At 38.4% G+C, this 21974-nt stretch overlaps 2 protein-coding genes across 2 annotated transcripts in view; one reads left to right on the top strand and one right to left on the bottom strand.

Annotated features, from left to right (window-relative positions):
• Positions 1-7326, top strand: part of LOC134753548 (choline/ethanolamine kinase) — a 33672-nt gene extending 26346 nt beyond the window's left edge. The window contains exon 9 of the mRNA XM_063689459.1: positions 76-7326. Within this exon, the coding sequence (XP_063545529.1) occupies positions 76-180 (105 nt within the window). The 3' untranslated portion in view covers positions 181-7326. The remainder of the gene's footprint in view (positions 1-75) is intronic.
• Positions 7327-10331: 3005 nt separating this feature from the next.
• On the bottom strand, positions 10332-20936 carry LOC134753538 (protein SGT1 homolog). Its single transcript, XM_063689449.1, has 6 exons — positions 20804-20936; positions 19075-19185; positions 17134-17335; positions 16004-16089; positions 15298-15402; positions 10332-12854 (listed from the first exon to the last, which is right to left on the bottom strand). Exons 1-6 carry the CDS (start codon positions 20843-20845, stop codon positions 12747-12749), a joined length of 654 nt encoding a protein of 217 aa, XP_063545519.1. The 5' UTR covers positions 20846-20936; the 3' UTR covers positions 10332-12746.
• Positions 20937-21974: the final 1038 nt, after the last annotated feature.

Below are 21974 nucleotides of genomic sequence, written 5' to 3'. Positions count from 1 at the left end.
TTTTTTTCTTATACTATAGGAGGGTAGATTAACTGGAGTTTTACTGTAATGTGATGAATGTTTTTTCTTCTTCAGGAATTCGCCATGACACGGCTCGAATCGTACATCCGGATGAAACAGGAAGTGAAGAAAGATAAATTCGGACCACAGAAGAGAAAGATCTGCGAGGTCGACATATGAGTGCAGTGCGATACGCTTTCGGTAGAATCCTTGGACGTTTGATACTTAAATATGTATATAATGTTCCAATACCAGTAAGGCGACAAAAAAATATACCAAACTGTCCCCATCTTTGCATCATAAAGGTCTCCAATACTTGTCATGATTAAATAAAATAAGGGTTCCGTTTTTTCCCTTTGAGGTACGGAACCCTAAAAAATCTTTGGAAACACGTTGGTATATTTTTTGAAATCGACTGTTATTTATGATTGGGTATGTTACTATAGGTGAAGATAAAGCACATTTGGAACGGTACCGACCGAACGCATACAAACATTCAGAGCGGTACTGACCTAACTCAAAAAATCACCCTCAGAACGGTTCTGACCTAACTCAAAAATCACCCTGAGAACGGTACCGATCTAACTCAAAAAATCGTGAATTCAAGTTGAAAAACATGGCACACTCGTTAAATCGCCGTCTCCAATTCTTGGGATTAGGTTTCCCGGAGCGTATTCCGAACACTTAGGATGCAGCCGGAAAGGCGCTAAGATGACGAAGGGGCTTCCGGTTGCAAGCTGTTTCTTCTTTCATTTAAATTAATTATTTTAGCGTAAGCGTTGGTATTTTTAATGCTCAACTTTTATCAAAATGGTCTAACTTTAATTTAAAAAAAAATCGGATCGAAAATTGCTCTCGAAGTTATTCGTAAACGTGCTACAAGCCTCATTTACCTATTAATCTTTTGTCTTAATCTGTCATTCTGACATATGTATTCGTAAGAAAGGGATAAAACACAAATTAACTAATCGAGACTTTGTACAGTTAGGGGGGGTTTATCTTCCAAACCTCAAGTAGCTTGCTAAAAATAAACTAAAATAATGAAAAAAGGACCTAATTCATAATTAGTCCAACTGTAATAAAAAATAGATGCAATAGTGACTACCAATTTTAAGTAATATTTTATACTATTATTTATAAAAATAAAGTATTTTTTTTATTGTTTGAGAGATCAATAGTTAGGTAGTAATTATTTTCCAGTATTTACATGGCCATTAACTTAATTATTTAATTACTCTAGGAGATATAATGAAAGAAACGTTACAATGACTCTACTTCTAATGTTATATTGCGGTTCCCTAAAAAGCTGCAATTTTGTATCAAGTGGAGTCCAGGCGGGATGATCAAATCGACCGATTTGATCAGAAATTAAATTGGCGTCAATCTCCAATTTAATCATAATCACCTATTTTTGATTTATGGTGATATTTGAGCGTTCTAAATTAAAAAAAATCCCCCAAACGAAAATACTAGCGTAACAAATTCGTATTCTTGCGTCACACCTCCATTTTATCGGTATTATCGGCCATAATCGGCGAGCCAAATTGGCGTTTGCGTCCGCACGGCCTGATTTGATAGGACAACTTAATCAGATTAGCAAAAAGTTGTTCCGTCTGGACTGGGCTTTAGGTCGGTATCGTTCTGGGTCAATATTAAAGAGAATTATCAATATGTGGTGCAATATGTCAACCAAAGCACATAAAACTATAGAAGGGACGTAATTTTATCTTAATAAATATTTAATACAAATTACGTTTTTCAAATCTACCAGTTCCATCCATTTTCTTTGGAGCTTAGATCTCTGGTTTCAAAATCGGCTTCCGCAACGCCATCTATTGAACGGAAGTAGTTATTTTGTCCAGAGGTTAAGTTCTAAATATTACGGCTAGCCTAGTTGGAAGTGAGGGTCAAGTCACTTAGTTCACTTGCACGTGCTTAGACCTCTTGAGAAAATAACTCAACTTTCGGTCATTAGATGGCGCTGTATTAATATAAAGTTGCGTTCCACTAATGTGGAACGCAACTTTGTATAGACACAGTCACACACATATAATAGACACAGACACAGTCGTCTTGTGTTACTCGTCTATGGTTTAATGCGATAAATAAATAAATAAAATCACTTTAATTCAGGCAAAGGTCCATAGAATAATAAAAATAGGATAAACGCAGCGTTGAGCGCATGCGATCAACGGAATGAAGGAAAAATGTCATTTTACATTAGACAATCTAATAAATGATAAATAAATAAAATAAAAATCATCTATTTCGGACCACAGAAATCCATAACAGGTTAGTCGAACATGCGGGAACTTAAAACTATGTTAGATACAATTAATTCATATCATAATCAAATCTAATGACATTATATTGTTTTACGCGTTAAGCGCATTGTCAACAAATAATATGCGCTGTGTTTATCGCATAAAACAACAGCGCGGATTTGAAAAAGTTTCAGAATTTTTCTATTGGTATTTTATCGTTATTTATATCCAAGGTTTTAAGGACTAGCGTATGTACATAGGCCTTTGGTAAAAGACTAAAAGTTTGGTAAATAGTGAAACTGGGAGTTTTTGTATATGTGAAAAGTCGAGTGAAAATGAAATTGCTAATTTGGTTAGAATTTTTAGGTTAGATTTATATCACGCTTTTTAATAAAACATTCTTATATAATCTGTTGGAGAACGTTTAAATGTATTAATCATTTCATCACTTGTACTCCTCCATTTAAAATAATAAATCAAGTATTATTTCGAATATCTGATAATTATAATTAAAAAATAGCAAATTAGATTTAAGTGTGCACAAACCATACGAATGTTACTACTCGTTTTATAGGTTTTTATGTACCATGGACATAACCATATGTTGTGTAAATTAAAATATGTAAGATTTGTCAATGTTTTACTGAAATATGTAAATATCATAAAGTCATTGTTAGTTACATTTAAATTTATCAGTTTCAACATTGATGTTATCTGTGCGTCAAAAACAACGTTTTAGTTTTGCATGTTTGTATCAGGCATATATGTACAATATTTCATTACCTAAATTTCAGATACAAAATCATACTTCTTTCTTAAACATTATTTTATTTGTGTATTATAATAATCTTGTTTTGCACTAGATTTTTGCGTATAGGAAGGTTAACTATTGAAATATTTCTTTTTAGGTGAAATTGTCCAATAAAAGTCTGGTCCATTTGTAGAAAAAACTTAGTTCCTTCTATCGTAGTAGGAATCATGTGTTTTAATATTTTCACTATTTTCCATGCAATAAAGTGATTCTGAACCTAGTTCCATTTTTTGTCTGTAAAATAAGTAATGTGATCTTAGTACTTAAGTATTAAGTTAGTACTAAAACGCTTGCAAAAATCGCGTTTTAGAAAAAAAAGGACACAGTACAAAGATTTTGTAACTTTTCCTAACTTGTATAAAAAAATATCATAATCATAGGGGACATTTTCTATGAAAAGGGAACTTATTGTCGATGGCGCTTACGCCGCACAGCGTCGCGCGGCATTGTATTTATATCGGAGTATCGTTAATAATGGCGTAAGCGCCATCGACAATAAGGTCCCTTTTTATAGAGAATACCACATATTGTTTGTCGGAACCTTGTTAACCATACCTTGTTAACCTTAGGTTAGTAAAGTCGATATTAAAATATTTGTTCGTATACCTGTCACGACGAATGATAGGCCACTATGGCCTTCAAGTATCTTTTGGTCGGGCTTAATTCAAAACAAAATATGTTTTGTATGTTTTTACAAGCTTTTATTTAACTTGCAATGTACGGGCACAGATTATATAATACTATACTAGGTACGGGTCAAATCTTCCAAGTTAAATTTGACCCACTTTCCGGTTTCCGATGAAGCTGAAAATTTGCATATACAATGTCGGGTGACAATGCAATATTATGGTACCATCGAGCTGATCTGATGATGGAGACAGGAGGTGGCCATAGGAACTCTGTGATAAACAACGCGACCTAATTGTGTTTGGGGTTTTTAGAATTGTCTCAATAAGTATTAGTTGCCTGTGTTAAGAAAAGTACAGCCAAGTACCAAAACTAAAATTTTTGCCAAAACTTATTACAATTATAGGTGTTATGGCATACGCTGTCAAACTAACCTTCACACTTTCAAGTAAGGTTTACATTAGTTCGCTTGCGTCCGTGACCAGTCTATCCAGTCAGTGACGTTTTTGTTTATGAGATAAAGCGTTCAAAAGTTCATACGCTAGAAACATGACTAAAAAAAGATTTTACATCTCGATATAAAACTGAACTGTCATGGGACCATCATTAGGCGCGAGAGCAGGCGTGGCTCACTCCGCGATTTCGTCGCGTCGCTACAAGTACATGCGGCCCACACCAATTTTGGTGTTTAGCCATAGTAGTTGCCGCGCACCGCTACGGAACGGACGCATGCTCGCGCTTGCGCCACCTAGCGGTCATATCTGTCGTAATAGACGCGTTTTGTTAGAGAGTGAACCTTCTGTACCTAGTACTATTATTTATTCTGTGGCGAGCAGTCCACTATTTAGCTAGTTTCCTTGGCATTTTTCTCAAATTTACAACAATTGTGTCTGTTTTGCGTGAAAAACAAGCGTTACTTAAACCACCCCAGCTCCTGCACCAAGAAAAGTTTTCAGAGGCTATTTTTTTTTTATATTTACAAAAATGTTTGTAGGTATAGCCTCGATAGCCAATCGGTAGCGGTTTTTGCAATGTACATTATAGCATTGTTTACACTACATATACACGATGAGGAAACCGAATAATTTTAACAGCGTATTCCTGATCATAGGTATTTAAAGACTAAAATGTCCTATAAACTTTTCTGTAATTTGCCTAGTTTCAGTTAATACCAATTAAAAAAAAAAAAGTTTATTGTTTCATAGTGCAAAACGCATTTTTGATGTCGATGTTGCCACTGTGGGACGTAGTCTAAGTAACCTTACTGATAGATGTCAAAAAGTGACAAGTAACACTTTGTAAAAACTACGTTTTACGAAAAAAAAAGTAAAAGTCCATTTTAAGTGACAAGTTTACCAATAATATTTACTTATTATGTACAAATACATCTTAAAAATTGAAAAAAAAAAAAGTATTTTTTTTCTAATTTGACCTACACTTATTATTTTTTTTCCTTCTTTTGGCCTCAGAAAAGCGTGGTTAAAATCTTTCGGTTTCCTCGTGAACACCTTGTTTGTATACATGCATAGGTACTATGGTACATCATTGTGATTATGTCACACATATCTTAAAAGGGCACTTTAATACCTTTAAAATTACTAGCATAAAAAATGAGTGCCTTGGTGTTGCTATAAAAAAGCTTAATGTTATACTAGATTTTGTTTGATTTTTGTTCTCATATCTTACTCCACTATTCACGAAACTCGTGGTAAAATAGTTATTTGTGCAACAAGAGAGGAAAGTTGGTTTTTATTGCGAGTGTTTATTTTGAGTCCCGAGAAAGCGAAAGACTCAAAAACACGAGATGTAAAATAACTTTGCTCTCGTGTTGCACACATAATTTTTCACCGCAGTAGTGAGAACATATTAAAGGTTAAAATGTATTTCGAATTACACAGAATAAACAGAAAAAAAAAGTATTATAATATGTACGATACGATAAGATACGATACGATACGATACGAGACGAAACCGGACCGGACCGGACCGGACCGTACCGTACCGTACCGTACCGTACCATAAAAAAAATGTAATAAAAGGCTACTTATAAATTAAAAAGCTACTTTGTTTCACTCCCTGGAGTGAGGAAAGTCGCACTTTCCTCACTCCAGGGAGTGACGAAAATAAGCTTGTTCGAGCTGCTGAGGTGAAAATATGATTTTCTCACCTAAACCTCATCTAGTATGATATAAGTATTTTTACGCATTGGTTTACATTTTTGGATCATTCAAATAAATATTCTTAACTCATGAAATATCTAGGCACTAATACAAAACATGGTAATTGCTAATTAAGCCAAAAATAATATCAAAGCATAGCGAAGACTGTCCTAACTCCTAATGTCCATCCGAGCTATTTGAGTTAGCAGAAATAGGATGCAAGCAAATAATTTGGTAGTTTACCCTACAAATAGCACGAGTTTAATATATACCCAGAACCATACATTTTCTTTACAAATTAGAACCAATTTTCCATTTTTATCTTATATCGGCATCAGAAATTACCCGGATTAAGAGCTCAAAATGATCTCATTATGAGAAAAAATTCTTACATGTAGATATCACATGTTAGCTTTATTTTTAAAGCATTTAGAAATTACCGAAAATGTTTAAATTAAACAACATGCATACTGTATAAGGCAGCTTATGTAAGGATTGAAAAAAGAAAGTAAAATGTACAGTCGCCATCAGATATATCGGAGCGGCCGAGGTGCTCAAAAATATCTGAACACGCACCTAGCGCCTTGACAATGAGGGCTAACGCGTATTAATTCGCCGCTAGGGGCGCTAGTGTAGATGGTGGTCTTTTCCATAGTTCGAAATGTCAAATGTCACTTGTCACTTCAATGACTGACAGCTGTTCTTTAGTCTTTTGGACCACCATCAGGACTTCCGCTTCGAGCGCCATCTTGATAGTTAGCATCGTGATTAATTACTTTGTTTTTTGCTTATTAATATTGTTTAAAGTGTAATATCGATAGCTTATTATACAGTAAACTAATGTGGTAGTGTGCAGTGAATGGAGAATTAATTTTGAAGCGCGTTTAACCACCATCTTGGAGTCAACGGCCGGTAGTCCACGTGCTTCTTGTAAAGACTAGCTATCGATTTACAAGAGCTAACAAATCACCGTACACTGTCTTGTACAACCGTACAATTTTTGTCGTTTGTAAACCTCTCAATACCTTGATACTGGCGAAATAGTCCCACTGGGCTGAAGCCATAATTTTAAAAGAAGAAGAAGGACCACCATCAACAGAGGCGCCAACTGGTGAGCAAAAAAACGATAGCCCTCATAGAGGCGTGTTCAGATATTTGTGAGCACCTTGGCCGCTCATATATATCTGATGGCGACTGTACCTACAAACGCAAGGCAAGGTAACGCAATATGACCATTTATTTTGTAAAAAAAAAATGAAAATTATAATTTTATATGAAACATATTGCTATGGTTTCTAAACCCAGTGATATTCGGTTTTCTGTTTAATTTTAATTTTCATTGACAAAAAATCGACTGTATTTATATTATAAAGTACTTAAGTTTTGTGATATAAATATAAATAGTAGTATAGGAAATTGTAATCTTAGCTATTGAGAAATTATTAAATAAATATTATTTAAAACAAACGTGTTATTTGTTTACATTAATGAACGTTATCAATTTGACGAGGAAAAGAACTTGTTTTCAACATTATTTATAAATAGGATACGTTACCTACATGTCTAAGTAATACTGTAATTAGCTCCATGCATGAATTTATTTTTATTTTTGGATTCATAATTTATATCGTTGGAACACCGGAAATGATAAAAACACTTTTGTAAACCTTAACATTATTTTATTAAAAAATATTTAAAATGTTGAAAATTTTTGAGCGGTTGAAACGCTCATAATTTTTGGCGCGAATTCGACAGAGCGTGATGACGTCACACGTTGGGCGGCCCAACTGACGTTTGCTACTAATGACACTAATCTGTCGAACGCGTGACGTCACGTGGCGTTTCGAGCGTTTCGCTCACTAGCTTTTCGCGGGCAAATTTTTGTACTTTTTATTTATAATTTTAAGTAATTAAATGGTAATTTAAAAACGGAAATGCATTTGTAACATGATATAACGGTAACAAACATCCGAATAAAACATATTTCGTTAAAATATAAACTTCATGCATGAGGCTAATTGAAATGAGGGCTATCGTTTTTTTGCTCACCAGTTAGCGCCTCTGTTGATGGTGGTCCAAAAGACTATAGAAAAGCTGTCAGTCATTGAAGTGACAAGTGACATTTGACATTTCGAACTATGGAAAAGACCACCATCTACACTAGCGCCCCTAGCGGCGAAATCATACGCGTTAGCCCTCATTCGGGTGGTTACTAAAAGTTTTTAGGCAACCATCGTGAGGAAACCGGACTAATCCCAATAAATTTCCCCTCTGGGTTGGAAAGTCAGAATGGTCAGATGGCAGTCGCTTTCGTCAAAACTAGTGCTGTCAATTCTTGGGATTAGTTGTCAAGCGGACCCCAGGCTCCCATGAGCCGTGGCAAAATGCCGGGATAAGCTGAGGAAGAACACAAAGTTTGTAGGCGGTGGAATTAATGAAATAAACGAACCTATTCTGAACAAGGTATAAGGGAGAGGTAGAAACGGGAGTTGGAAGGGGCAGACCTCGGCGGACTTTCTCTGATCCGATCGGGGAAATCCTGAAGAAAGGCCAGGTTAAGAGCACCCTAAACCGGCGCGCGTGTATGAGGAATGTTATGAAAGTGAAGGAAGCGAAAGAGGTATGTCAGGATCGTAGCAAGTGGAAATCCGTGGTCTCTGCCTACCCCTCCGGGAAATAGGCCCGCGTGATTATTATGTATGTATACATGTATGTATTTATTTTCTCTTCCTACGCGCCCTAGACCGTAACTTCGCTAGCTCAGGCGTCCAATCTTCGTCTTCTATTACTTTCTTTCTCTTCACCCTCTTTACACGCCAAGTAACTAGTTAATAATCTGTGGTACAGACGGGAACATTTTTTTAAATATATGGGAGCTCGATCCCGACTTGCTAATTCTAAAAAAAGTCGACCATTACTGTATGTTACATGCTTAATTTTTAAGCGTGTTTATATTACTACACGTCCACAAGGCAGGGAGTGAGGGAGTACGACTCAAATGATTTTTAAGCGCTCAAAATGAACACAAATATTAGAAAAGGTAAAAAAGCGCCAACGTCGGGTTTTAATGCGACGCTTTTTAAGCTCTTGTGCGAATGGGGCCTAAGGAAGGGTAACTGAAAATAAATTATTTCTATGGTCAAGCAAATCTTGTCAGTAAATAAGAACAAAAAAAACTACACTCATCCCCTTCTTCTGGGCGCCAGCACCAGTGCAAGACAAAGACAGTATGACTCTCCGTCTACGCCCGAAATGAGACAGTCCCTTGACAAATTATAAACACGTTTTCGTGTTTTTTCTTTGAATAGCTGTTTAAAAACCACAAGGGTTTTAGACCGCGAGCCAGGCGCAAAATTCGTCAGTCATCGCCTCCCGGGCGAAAACTCGTATAGCGGTTAACGGCTATGTATGATGAATCCTCGTGAACGTCAGCTGCCGCTCCGTTGGTGGGTTGAGGAATGGCAGCGACCGAAACGCGTAACACGGTCTTTCAACCGCGATACAACAGGCCTAAACTATCATCTGATAAAGTATCAAACGGAAGGCGATGACGCCGATGACTGAAAAAAATATTTTTTTTTACATGTTCATGTGACCATTTTTTTTTTTTTTTTTTGTCGGAGTGGGAATGCACTTACGCACGGTGTGTGGGACTCGCCGCTCCTTTTCCCTCTCTTGGCGAGAGGGGGGGAGAACTGGCCCTACCCACTAAACCCACTCCGGCGTTTCAACCTCTTGGCCGTTCGTGAGGGCGCACTGGGATCGATAACATTCCACCATATGTTCATGTGACCAGCTGACGGTCTTTCCACAGCGATACAATCGGCTGACGATTTTGTTTATTCACAATAGCATCTAAACTATCATCTGACAAAGTATCAAACGAGAGACGATGACTAAATTTTTTTATAGACTATTTGCTGCCATTCCTCAACCCACCAACGGAGCAGCAGCTGACGTTCACGAGGGTTCATCATACATAGCCGTTAACCACTATACGAGTTTTCGCCCGGGAGACGATTGGTCATGGAAATCTGTTCCTGGCTCGCGGTCTTTTTGATCGGAGTGTTTTTTTTTCAGGGCATTTGTCCCTGATTTGTCCTTGATTAAAAGCCATAACAGACTACCGCACCGCACCGCGACCTTGCAGGTGCAGTCAAAATATCTTTCTCGCTCTAACTTATAGCTGCGTCCTTAACGCACGTACGGCGACCACCTTTCACACTAAGTTATCGATACGTGCGCCGCACCCCGCAACCTTGGAGCGGTGTGGTAGTGTGTTACGGCTATAGAGATAGAGAAGACACGAAGTTGCGGGCAGAAGCTATAGGTACTGAAACACACCCACAAAGAGCGAAATAAGAATTTTCTTAGAAGTCAACTCTGCGCCTACATTTTTTAAATTTGCCGCTTTTTTCTACTGGCAAGGTCGCTGCGCCAGAGTATAGTTCTGTGAAAAATAAAACCATAAACATTTTCAATCTTTATTCTATAAATTCACTTAATAGTAAAAAAAATGCTTAACCAGATACTGGGGCTCCTTGGTCTTTTCTGTTCCTAAAATTTAAGTCACGCGAACCTATAGCCGCCGCCATACAATCTAGGCTACGCTCACATTTTAAAACAACATTCTGAAAAATAATGAAACTTATTTATGCCAAATTTCGTCACAGAATAAATAATAGTACTACCGTACAGAAAGGACACTTCCTACAAACCCGAAGTTTGACAGCGATTCAGGGACGAATCATGCTGTCCCTTTCTAATGTGTGGGCACTATCCCTTTCGGCTACTTAGGTTTGTCGAAATTTAAGATTCTTATCTGTGGTCGTGCACGCAAAGGGAAGGGAAGTGCCAACCCTAATAATGGGGTTGGCCGGTCGAAATAATTAGCAGATGGCGCCAGCATAGCTTGCCCTGTCAATCCCTAGAATGGTGTCAAATTTTTGTTTTTTCTTAATGCTGGATGCCAGCCCTTTAAGCCAAATCTCATAGAAAAAGGGGCATGCTATGATGGCGCCATCTCTGCAAACCTTTGACAGTTGCCAACCCCATTGCTCGGAGCAATGCTGAGCCGAACGGAGCCGAGCTTGCCCGAAAGGAGGATTGTCCCTCCACTGGTTTCGTGTTCGAGTAACATACAATAATATATCTATGTCTTAATTCGTTGCTAGGAATTGTAATACAAAGAAATTAGAGCCAGTAAAAGTTTAGTATGTATTTTTTTCTCTGTATAACAATTTTTTGCAACGACAAACAATGAGAATAATTATAAATATTATAATCATTACGTTTTAAAATGCGGGAGTTTCAGTATTCAAATTAAATTATTCATCCTTTTTTCCGCGATTTTTCACGATTTCCACATGTTATAAACCGAATTTTCGGTGGCATTTATAACACTTAGGCCCACTTGCACCATCCCAATTGTCAAATATGTACTGGTAACCATAATAACTCCAGGTTTAACCTTCTCGACGCCGTGTCAAATTATATAGTCTCCATGGTGTCAAACACAAAAGCTGTCATCCAGACGCCACGTCACCGAAGTGTCAAAACCGAAATTGAGCTTTATGCATATGCATGTAGGTCTATGTTGCACTGTGGTCTATGACCGATTAATCGGTCTTTGGCGTTAAACCTGCGGTGCGTATATATCGGTCATTGGCGTCCAAAAGGTTAATTGCGTATGATGTGTAAAATCAAAGACAATTTTGCCGTAAATCTGATTGTCAAAAGTTGACGTTTGATCAATTCAGAGAAGCGCCATCTGTTTTGGCTGTCAAACTAAGGGGCACAATTTTTCTTACTCTCTCATCATTTTCCTCGCGTTCTCCCGGCATTTTGCCACGGCTCATGGGAGCCTGGGGTCCGCTTGGCAACTAATCCCAAGAATTGGCATAAGCACTAGTTTTTACGAAAGCGACTGCCATCTGACCTTCGAACCCAGAGGGTAAACTAGGCCTTGTTGGGATTAGTCCGGTTTCCTCACGATGTTTTCCTTCACCGAAAAGCGATTGGTAAATATCAAATGATATTTCGTACATAAGTTCCGAAAAACTCATTGGTACGAGCCGGGGTTTGAACCCGCGACCTCCGGGTTGCACGTCGCACGCTCTTACCTACCTCGACATGTAACAATTGTTATTAATAAATTCTTAATTATAATCATTTATTCACACAAAACAATAAAAATGTGCACTTCTTAAAAAATAACCTAGTTACATGTAAAAAATTCGCAACGCAGGCTTCGTCTGGTGGCTACAAATGCAAATCAGCAACATGCTTCGTCCCAAATAAATATATTTCATTTCATTTCATATTTCATTTCATTATGCTAAAAAAACGAAGTATAGGTTCTTATGACTCTTAGCGCCACTTAAATCATTCAATAACCTGGGGTTAACCGGTTAAACCTGGAGTTACCATGGTTACCAGTACAATTTCACACTGGGTTAACGGTTTAACCCCTGGTTAGTGGGATGGTGCAAGTGGCTCTTAACCAAGTTACGTATCTATAATAATGTTCGAAATAAAACTATCGTGAGACATATTTCAAAATGTGACGTTTACAACCAAAAGGTACCACATTGTCGCTTGTCGATAAGGTTGATTTCGAATTGAAGCTATATGGAAATAGCGCCTTATTGACAACCGACAATAAGTACCCTTTTGGTTGAAAATGGCACAAATATTTAGATCAGTACGGTTTCACTCACTTTTATTTTTAGTCGCTTTTGGCGACATATTTCGGATTCTTCGGGAATCCTTCCTCAGGCACGAGTGTCCGCGGCGGTTGTACGCCTAAAAATAATAGTGAGTGAAATGAAACCGAACTGATCTAAATATTCCGTAATAATGTTGTCTCCGGTTGTATAAGTTGTCTTATTCATCCCACTTTTTGAATTCGAGTCCGTCGGGCGGTTTGACCTCCACCTTGTCTTTGGCCACCTCGCTCCAATTCGTACTGAGCACCGTGCCTCCGGACTCCACCTGAAGATAAATTCACGATTTCAATAGGGCCGTTTTGTTTACTATATCATCACCAGGGATGTAACGGATGTTACATCGGAACCGAAAGCGGAACCAGATGTTTTAAACTAATTTTATTGGAACCAGAAACGGATTCGGAACCGAAAACGGAACCGGAACCAGAATCAGAGCCTGAGACAGTACTGTCAGTAGGTATACATTACAAAGCACAATACGAATAGGGTAGTATATACACAATAACACGAATAAAACAAACAACAAAATAGTGTAGCACGTGACAATTGGGGCGACGAGCGAATGACTGGTTTAATTTTTGATGTACGCCGCTTATGTCCCGCCGCCGCGCTAAGCATTGACATCCGTTATAACTTCTGTTTCAAAAGTAACAGAACCGGAACAGAAACGGATGTTTAATACCAAACTTAACGGAAACGGAGCTCCGTAACATCCCTGCTATACACGGTGGCTAAAAAATAAGTGCATTCCCGTTGCCACGGAGGTTCTGGGATTACACTGAGTAGCTTTTACTATGGGACCAACCCCGAAATCGCGAAACGAAATTTGGCTGTTTCATACATATTGGCTGGTCCATTTTCTATGGGAGGGTAATTTTTTTTTTGCGATTTCGTGGTTGGTCCCATAGTAGAAGATACTCAGTATAATCCCAAAACCTCCCTGGCAATGGGAATGCACTTATTCTTTAGCCACCCTGTATATAATATACAAATACATACATAGAAAAAAATCCATGACTCAGGAACAAATATAATCAATACGTTCAGTATTCAAATTAGTATTAAATTATTCATTATTTTTTGCTTATCACACAAATAAATGCCATTACCGGGATTCGAACCCGGGACCATCGGCTTCATATGCCTATGGCATGGTCACTACCCCCTAGGCCAGACCGGTCGTCATTTATTTAGACATAGACATAGAACATTTTTATTCAACATCACATGAAATGGCAGTTAACAGATAGCGTAATACATTTTTTACAGATAAACCTAAAATTTAGACTTAAAAACAGTGCGTGGAGTCCCTCCGCGCGGAAGAAGTGAAACTTCGTAATGTGGAAATGAAAAAGAAGAGCATCAATTACCCTACTTTCGGGAAATTACCCTATTCAACTTACTGGTCACACTCTTGTATTTGAGCGTAAACCGCTTTCATAGTTATGTTATCTATGGTAGCGTTAAACGTTTAACGCCTGTCAGTTGCAAGTCCCATAAGAAGTTTCACTTCAAAAAAACTAAGGAATTGAGTTGCACATATCAGAGAGAAATATTCATGCGTGTTAAATAGGAGCTTGCCTCAGCATAATGTTGCAGTGTATTTACTACAACGCTGGTTTCCATCAGACCCTTGATACATTATCCATTACTCGCTGTTAGTCGAAAACTAAATGGCTTAGAATTATATTAATATGTATGAGTGTAAACTATATGTATTAGAATTTGGACAGAATAATTACTAGTATGGTGTGTATGCTGTAATTTAATAGTTATGTATTGAAGGAAGTATATGAACTTATGATAGATAGATATGAGTGTAAATATACTTAATATAGATTTAAAAAAAAATACTACATCATAAGGTGCATAAGTATATAGACATAATGTGCATATATATAATAGCTATTTATGCAACATGTGCGGAAAGTGTATGATTTCCGACGAGTGGAATTTTATTCACGAGCGAGCAAAGCGAGCGTGTATAAAGGAATACGAGTCGGAAATCATCTTTACGCACGTGTATCATACAATGTTTTACTATGTATTGTGCGAGTAAATAAAAAAAACATATAATGTCAAATAAGTTTAATTATTAAAAAATTGAAAACAAAAAGCACTAGTGCGGAAAAGTGCTCTTTTCCGCACTAGTGCGAGAAAGTAGCAACATATAAAACAACTAACAAAATGAACACTAATAGACCTAATAGTATAAAAAAAACAAGTGCAGTGATATACACGCATCAGTTTTCAGCTGCTAGTGTATTAAACAATATAATATATATAATAATAATAATATGTACTGTAAAAAAAATTTGAAAACAAAAAGCACTAGTGCGGAGAAGTAGTACTTTCCGCATGATATGGCTTCGTAGGAAACGCGCTTTTCGAGCACATGCATTGTAAACATATTTGATGAACTGATCATGTGGCAACCACCGTGATTATAGACATAGTATATACAAGTAGTTATAGACGCGACCGGGGGTAAGAGGAAGAATATTCATATAAAATTTGGGCAGCATAGGATTATTTCTCTTCCGCTCTTATAAATTTCGGTATTTCGCCATCGCCTCCTACCTATGATGCCACCCGGTCGGTGATAAGGACAAATCATGACACTATTTTCTCTTTCCTCTTATAGGAATCGCAATAAGACTATCTTTCTATATCAAAGAGTGTCAGGCCCTTGACCTTGATGTACTTACAAAGCTTTTGTTCATAGCCTTTCGCACTTCATCTGATCCTTCGCCGTATATCTTCTGGAAGAGAGCGTTGAGCGCCCCGTCTCCTTCAGGCTTTTCCTCTTCCTCCTGTAACCCATAAATTTAAACTATCATCTTCCTCGCGTTATCCCGGCATTTTTTCACGGCTTGGGGTCCGCTTGGCAACTAATCCCGAGATCGGCGGAGGCACTAGTGTTTACGAAAGCGACTGCCATCTGACCTTCCAACCCAGAGGGGAAACTAGGCCTTGTTGGGATTAGTCCGGTTTCCTCACGATGTTTTCCTGCACCGAAAAGCGACTGGTAAATATCAAATGATATTTCGTACATAAGTTCCGAAAAACTCATTGGTACGAGCCGGGGTTTGAACCCGCGACCTCCGGATTGAAAGTCGCACGCTCTTACCGCTAGGCCACCAGCGCTTTTCACATACAAAATATTTGTTTTATACTCAACGAGGGTGCGGAGTACAGGCACACATAGGCTACGGTGACTGCTTACCATCAGGCGGGCCGTATGCTTGTTTGCCACAAACGTAGTATTACAATTAGTAGTGCGTAGTAGCGCCAATTCTTGGGATTAGTTGTCAAGCGGACCCCAGGCTCCCATGAGCCGTGGCAGAATGCCGGGGTAACGCGAGAAAGAGACAGTATGTGAAAAGTCAAAATGCTACAATATGATAAACATACCATTTTCTTAATCTCTTTCTCTATCTTATCCCAGTCTTTTTTGTATATCTTCGGTGGCGCAGGAGGCCCGGAAGCATCTATGACGGCTGAAAAAAATTTTTTTTTAATACAGTTGCTCAAAAAGTGGTACTTTTTGTGGCTGCGTAGCGTGCGAGAAGCTCAATTTCTCGAACTAGTGCTTTTTACTTTTTAGTTCCAAACTATAGTTTCGAAACGCAGTTAAAATGTAATTTAGCTTGAGCAGGTACCAGGGCCTCACTCGTTACTCCTCGGTGTCGTTGAGCAACCCGCGCCGGGCCCGCGGCGGCCGCGGCCGGGGCGCGCACGAGTATGAAGGTATCGCGGGCTGCGGCAGCTCAAGTATCAAGGGCTGTATAGGTACTTTTGGTTTTGGTTTGGTTTGGTGGTATGATTCTACTAATGATATATTAATTTATTATTTTTTCTCAATTGTATTAAAAAACGTCGTTTACAACACGTGTGAAATGTCTTTTTACCACTCGTACCGAGTCTTGCCACTCGCTTTCAGCTCGTGGCAAGATACCTCGGTACTAGTGGTAAAAAGACATTCTTTTCACACTAGTTGTAAAATGTACTATTAAAAACTTGAGGCCTTCCTGCCTGAGGAATCCAATCTTACATTGTGGCATCGAAATGATATCTAAATGATGTCACTCCCACGTTTCGCCCGTACTTGTCCGTACGTGTATTGGCGCGAGCGAGATGTAAAGTGTCAGCTCAATATAATAACTGGTTTACAAGCTTTATTAGGTCGGTACCTTGTGGAACCACTTTTCCTTTCATTCCCCTCTCCTTCCAACTTCCAATTTCGTCCATCGGAGACTGTCCTTTTTAGGGTTCTAAAACTAGACAGTTGAAATTTTCACAGATGATGTATTTCTGTTGCCGCTATAACAAATACTAAAAACAGAATAAAATAAATATTTAAGTAAGGCTCCAATACAACAACCGTGACTTTTTTGCCGTTTTTTGCGTAATGGTATGGAAACCTTCGTGTGCGAGTCCGACTCGCACTTGTCCGATTATTCTTAACTTCACTTCTATCTTGGACGGTGACACCACATACCGCAAAATTGACGTTGTTTCAACTCACCGTCTCCCCTACTTACCTTGTGGTATAGCTTTTATTTTTTCTTCATTCCCCTCTCCTTCCAATTTCGCCCATCGGAGACCCTCCTTCTTCCTTAACTTCACTTCTATCTTGGACGGTGACACTACATGCGTGCTCATGGAAGGAATAACCTCATGTGCTAGTTCTAATTCTAGGCTGTATTCGGCATCTGTGTCTGGTAGAGGGGCTGACACTGAGAGCTGAAAAAAGCTTAATATGTATTCATCTTTATCATCATCATTCGCTTGCCCCTGTCCCATTCATTTGGGGTCGGCGCAGCATATCTTTTTCTTCCATACCTCTCTCTCGCCCGTCATCTCATCATTCACTCGCATTCGTTTCATATCATCTTTACTTTATACTCAATTGAATTCATACTAGAGATGCAAGGGATAGTTGTTTGGCCGGATACCGGATGTTCGGCCTGACAATCGGCCGAATATTCGGTATCCGGCCGCCGAATATGCGGCCGGCGGAACTATACCTACATTTCGGTTTTTCAGGTGCGCATTGTGCAGATTTTGACGTGTTTCGTAGTGAACTTTCGCGCGGACTCATTTCTAGGTTCGAAATGATTGCATGACATGCGCGTGCATGTGTGGAATGATTAAATTGTTTTAAAAATAAACGAGTACGATTATGAACGTGACTGTTTCTTAAATCCATTTGTTTAGGTACTCCGAAATCAAGTAGTTACTAGTCGGTATCCGGCCGGATACTAAAATAAGAACCGGATAGGCCGGATACCGGATAGGAACCGAATATCCGGTGCATCTCTAATTCATACTGATTCGTGGAGTAAACGAATACTCGAGTGGCGACCATGGGGGGAAGAGCGTCCTCAAAGTAGACCCCAGATGCGTTGGGACGACGACATCAAAAGGACTGCGGGGAAGAAGTGGCTCCAAGTCGCACAGAACCGTAACGGATGGCGCAAAATGAAGGAGGCCTACACCCGAAAGGTAGAGAAGGGCTAAAGAGAGATACTCAATTGAAATAGTAAGTTTTAGGCAAAAATTTCATTTTTGGTACAAGCTTTTATCGCTAACTGTACTTCCTAGGGTTCCGTACCCAAAGGGTAAAAACGGGTACTATGACTCCATTGTCCGTCTGTCTGTCTGTCACCATGCTGTATCTCATGAATCTAACTAGCTAGACAGTTGAAATTTTCACAGATGATGTATTTCTGTTGCCGCTATAACAACAAATACTAAAATGTATGGACCCTGTCCAATTTTTTTTTCTGTTGTTTTATCACAAAGTACCCAAGGCCACCTCCCATCTCCATCATCGGATCAACTCCATGTCGTCATAATATTGCATTGCCATCCGATTTAAATAATCGGAAATCGGGAAGTGGGTAAAATATTGCTTCCAAGATTTGACCCACACTAATTTACATACATACTAACAGGGCAAGTTAAATAAAAACTACTTATTAAGAAATAAATGAGTAATTTATCTATGATCATCTAGCACCAAGAATGATAAAGTATCCAAATTTAAACTGTTGTGAGATATACTAACACAAAGTAACAACAACAAAACAACACTAAAACACGAGTGACTAAAACAAGTGAGTCTAAACCGTGAAATTATTTAATGATAAAGTATGGCAATAATATTAATTAATTCATTTTAGTAGAAGTAGTAAGAGTAGTAGGTTAGCGTGGTATGGGCATGTGATGAGGAGGGATGAATGCCATATAGGCAAAAGAATGTTAGGGATGAATGTTGATGGACGGAGAGTGAATGGTAGACCCAAAAAGCGATGGATGGATTGTGTGAAAGAGGATATGAGAAAGAAAGGAGTGAGTGCAGAGGTGATGAAGGATAGAGGAGAATGGAAGAGAAAAACATGTTGTGCCGACCCCACATAACATGGGATAAGGGCAGGAAGAAGAAGATTAATTAATTCATTTATTGTTATAATACTTACACTGCGGTCTCCATTATGCACTTTCACCTTGTCAGCGGGTGCATTCTTGAGTAGGATGGTAACTACCACTTGTGCGTCTGTCTGGTACCAGTCATGCTTGATTTTTGGCTTCTGGAAATTTAAATTATAACAAGTCAAATTAAAGAAATCAAGAGTGTCACCAGCCGATAGACCAGGGGACCAAGTTGATGAGTTGAGTTGGAGTCGAGTTTTAATATAAAAATTTGTCGTATTTTTTTTTTTTTTTTTTTATGAAATAGGAGGCAAACGAGCAGACGGATCACCTGATGGAAAGCGATTACCGCCGCCCATGGACACCCGCAACACCAGAGGGGTTGTAAGTGCGTTGCCGGCCTTTAAGATGGGAATACGCTCTTTTCTTGAAGGTTTGAAGGTCATATCGGTCCGGAAATACCGCAGGCGACAGTTCATTCCACAGTTTAGCTGTGCGAGGCAGGAAGTTTCTAGAGAAACGTACAGTTGAGGACTGCCAACCATCTAAGTGGTGAGGATGGTAATGTTTTCGCGTAGGGCGATGGCGAAAAGAAGCTGCAGGGATTAATCATGCTTATTATTATTGCTCGCAGATGTATCTGCTTGATAAAAAATTGTTTAAGGCGGTTCCCTGAGCCAGAAGGCGAAAAATCTCCTTATATGATCCTGTTTTTCTAAGAGGCATTGATATTCGTAGACGTGGAAAAAATATATGTAGTTCTTGACTATATTATCTTTAATAACATAGCTTCCGATACACGAATTATGACACTTAGCTCGATACAATTAATTCCCAAAGTAACGTCTAACTCGGACTTTTAATCCAAGTTTACTCGGTTATTTATTATGTGATACTATAAATAAAAAAAGAAGAAAAAACAATCTTAACTTAAATAATAATTTCATAGCTTTCGAATTTCGATATTGTAGGGTAACGTTTTTAAAATAAATAAAAATCGACAAAATTCGATCAAAATTGACACTTGGCGCGCATAATCTTTCCCGTTCTTTCTTGCGAAAAGTAACAGAGACAGCGGCAAACCGACGGAACGGCCTTAAGTAAGCTGATTTGAGAAATGAAGACAGCCAAAGCCTACAAATTAGAGATTAGATAAGCATCAGTCTTGATTGTTATATAGATTTAAGAGCATGTAAGATGTATATTATCTGTTGGTAATTCTTTATCTCAAATGATTTTTTCGCCCATACGCTACAAACAAGGCATTTTTTCTTTTGTGCACGATCACGCCCGTTTTAAATGCAATTTTAGCGTGCTACACATAGGGCTCAAATTTATGTAACAGCTTTTTGCTACCTCCGAATATTCTTACCTGTCGTCCTACATTACCCAAACATGTTAACTTCGAATGCTGTTATCTGAATTTGAACCATAAAAGTAGAAGGCTTAAAATTTAAATTCAAAATGACTGATGTCATCCTCCGCGCCCGTGTTATTATTATGAGTTAAACCCAAAAAGTGAAAACAAAGAGATAACCTTCTCCATTACTATGCACTTTATTGACTAAACTTTAAAGCCAAAACAGCATAGGTCTCAAACATCTTATTCAAAATAAGTAAGTAAGTAAATAAGAGAAAAATTACGCTTAAGTATGACATAAACATTCGCCCAAAATTATAAACAGAACGGTAAAAGAGAATGGTCGAGAGAAATGTTAAGAATTTATCATAAAATATAACATTACAATAGCAGATGGATAAAAAAACTATACTTACAGCTACACTAGTTTTTTCTGGTGTATCAGTCATGTTACTCATGTTTGGTATTTTTAATCTCTCCCGTGGGCAACGAATGTTTGGAAATTTCTAGCACCGCATTCCACAAAAATAGTTTTTTCTGGAACTGACATTTGACTTTGACACATGACTTGACAGCTGAAGTACAATGTTGCCAGTTGTAACAAAAACAATATTCTGAAGCGTATTTTAGGCTTCTACAGACCTTGCAACAAAATAGTTAGATGCAATGATTATGATAGCACACGCAGTGCAAGTGTTATTTATACGTCATAAGTTCAGAACTTTGGCGTTTAAAATAACACTTACACTGCGTTATCAAAATCGTTGCAGACTTTTCTTGGTTCAACTCTATAAATGCCGCAATGACTAATTACAAAACGCCATTTCGTGATCGTAGACCTAGAGCGTACAGGAAGCGCTGGTGGCCTAGCGGTAAGAGCGTGCGACTTTCAATCCGGAGGTCGCGGGTTCAAACCCCCGGCTCGTACCAATGAGTTTTTCGGAACTTATGTACGAAATATCATTTGATATTTATATATACCAGTCGCTTTTCGGTGAAGGAAAACATCGTGAGGAAACCGGACTAATCCTAACAAGGCCTAGTTTCCCCCTCTGGGTTGGAAGGTCAGATGGCAATCGCTTTAGTAAAAACTAGTGCCTACGTCAATTCTTAGGATTAGTTGTCAAGCGGACCCCAGGCTCCCATGAGCCGTGGCAAAATGCCGGGATAATGCGAGGAAGATGATGAGACCTAGAGCGTACAGAACATGGTAAGTGGGATAACATTTTAAGGAATCTGCACAGTTTTGTGATTAAACAACAGAGTGACATAGAGTGACAGGTGAGTGACAGTTAGAAAGAAACAGCGTCTTGCAGCCGATTTGTATCGGAAGAGAAATTGTGAATAAAACCCTGGCCATGATTTGGACAGCACAGACTGTGCAAGTGTTATTTATACGTCAGATAGACCTAGCATTACATAGATGAGCTATGCTTTAATTTTTGTACGCCCAGTTCATAAGTTAGGGGTTTACGCGGACGAAGTCGCGGGCAAAGGCTACTGGTGAAATAAAAACGCTTTTCTAAAAGTAGTTTAGAGTAGTTTTAAGTACTCTAAATGCGTAACGTTGCATGTTTTTTTATATTT

Source organism: Cydia strobilella, chromosome 27 (assembly GCF_947568885.1).
Source record: "Cydia strobilella chromosome 27, ilCydStro3.1, whole genome shotgun sequence".
NCBI classification, from domain to species: domain Eukaryota; kingdom Metazoa; phylum Arthropoda; class Insecta; order Lepidoptera; family Tortricidae; genus Cydia; species Cydia strobilella.
This window is presented reverse-complemented; position numbering and strand designations above follow the sequence as displayed.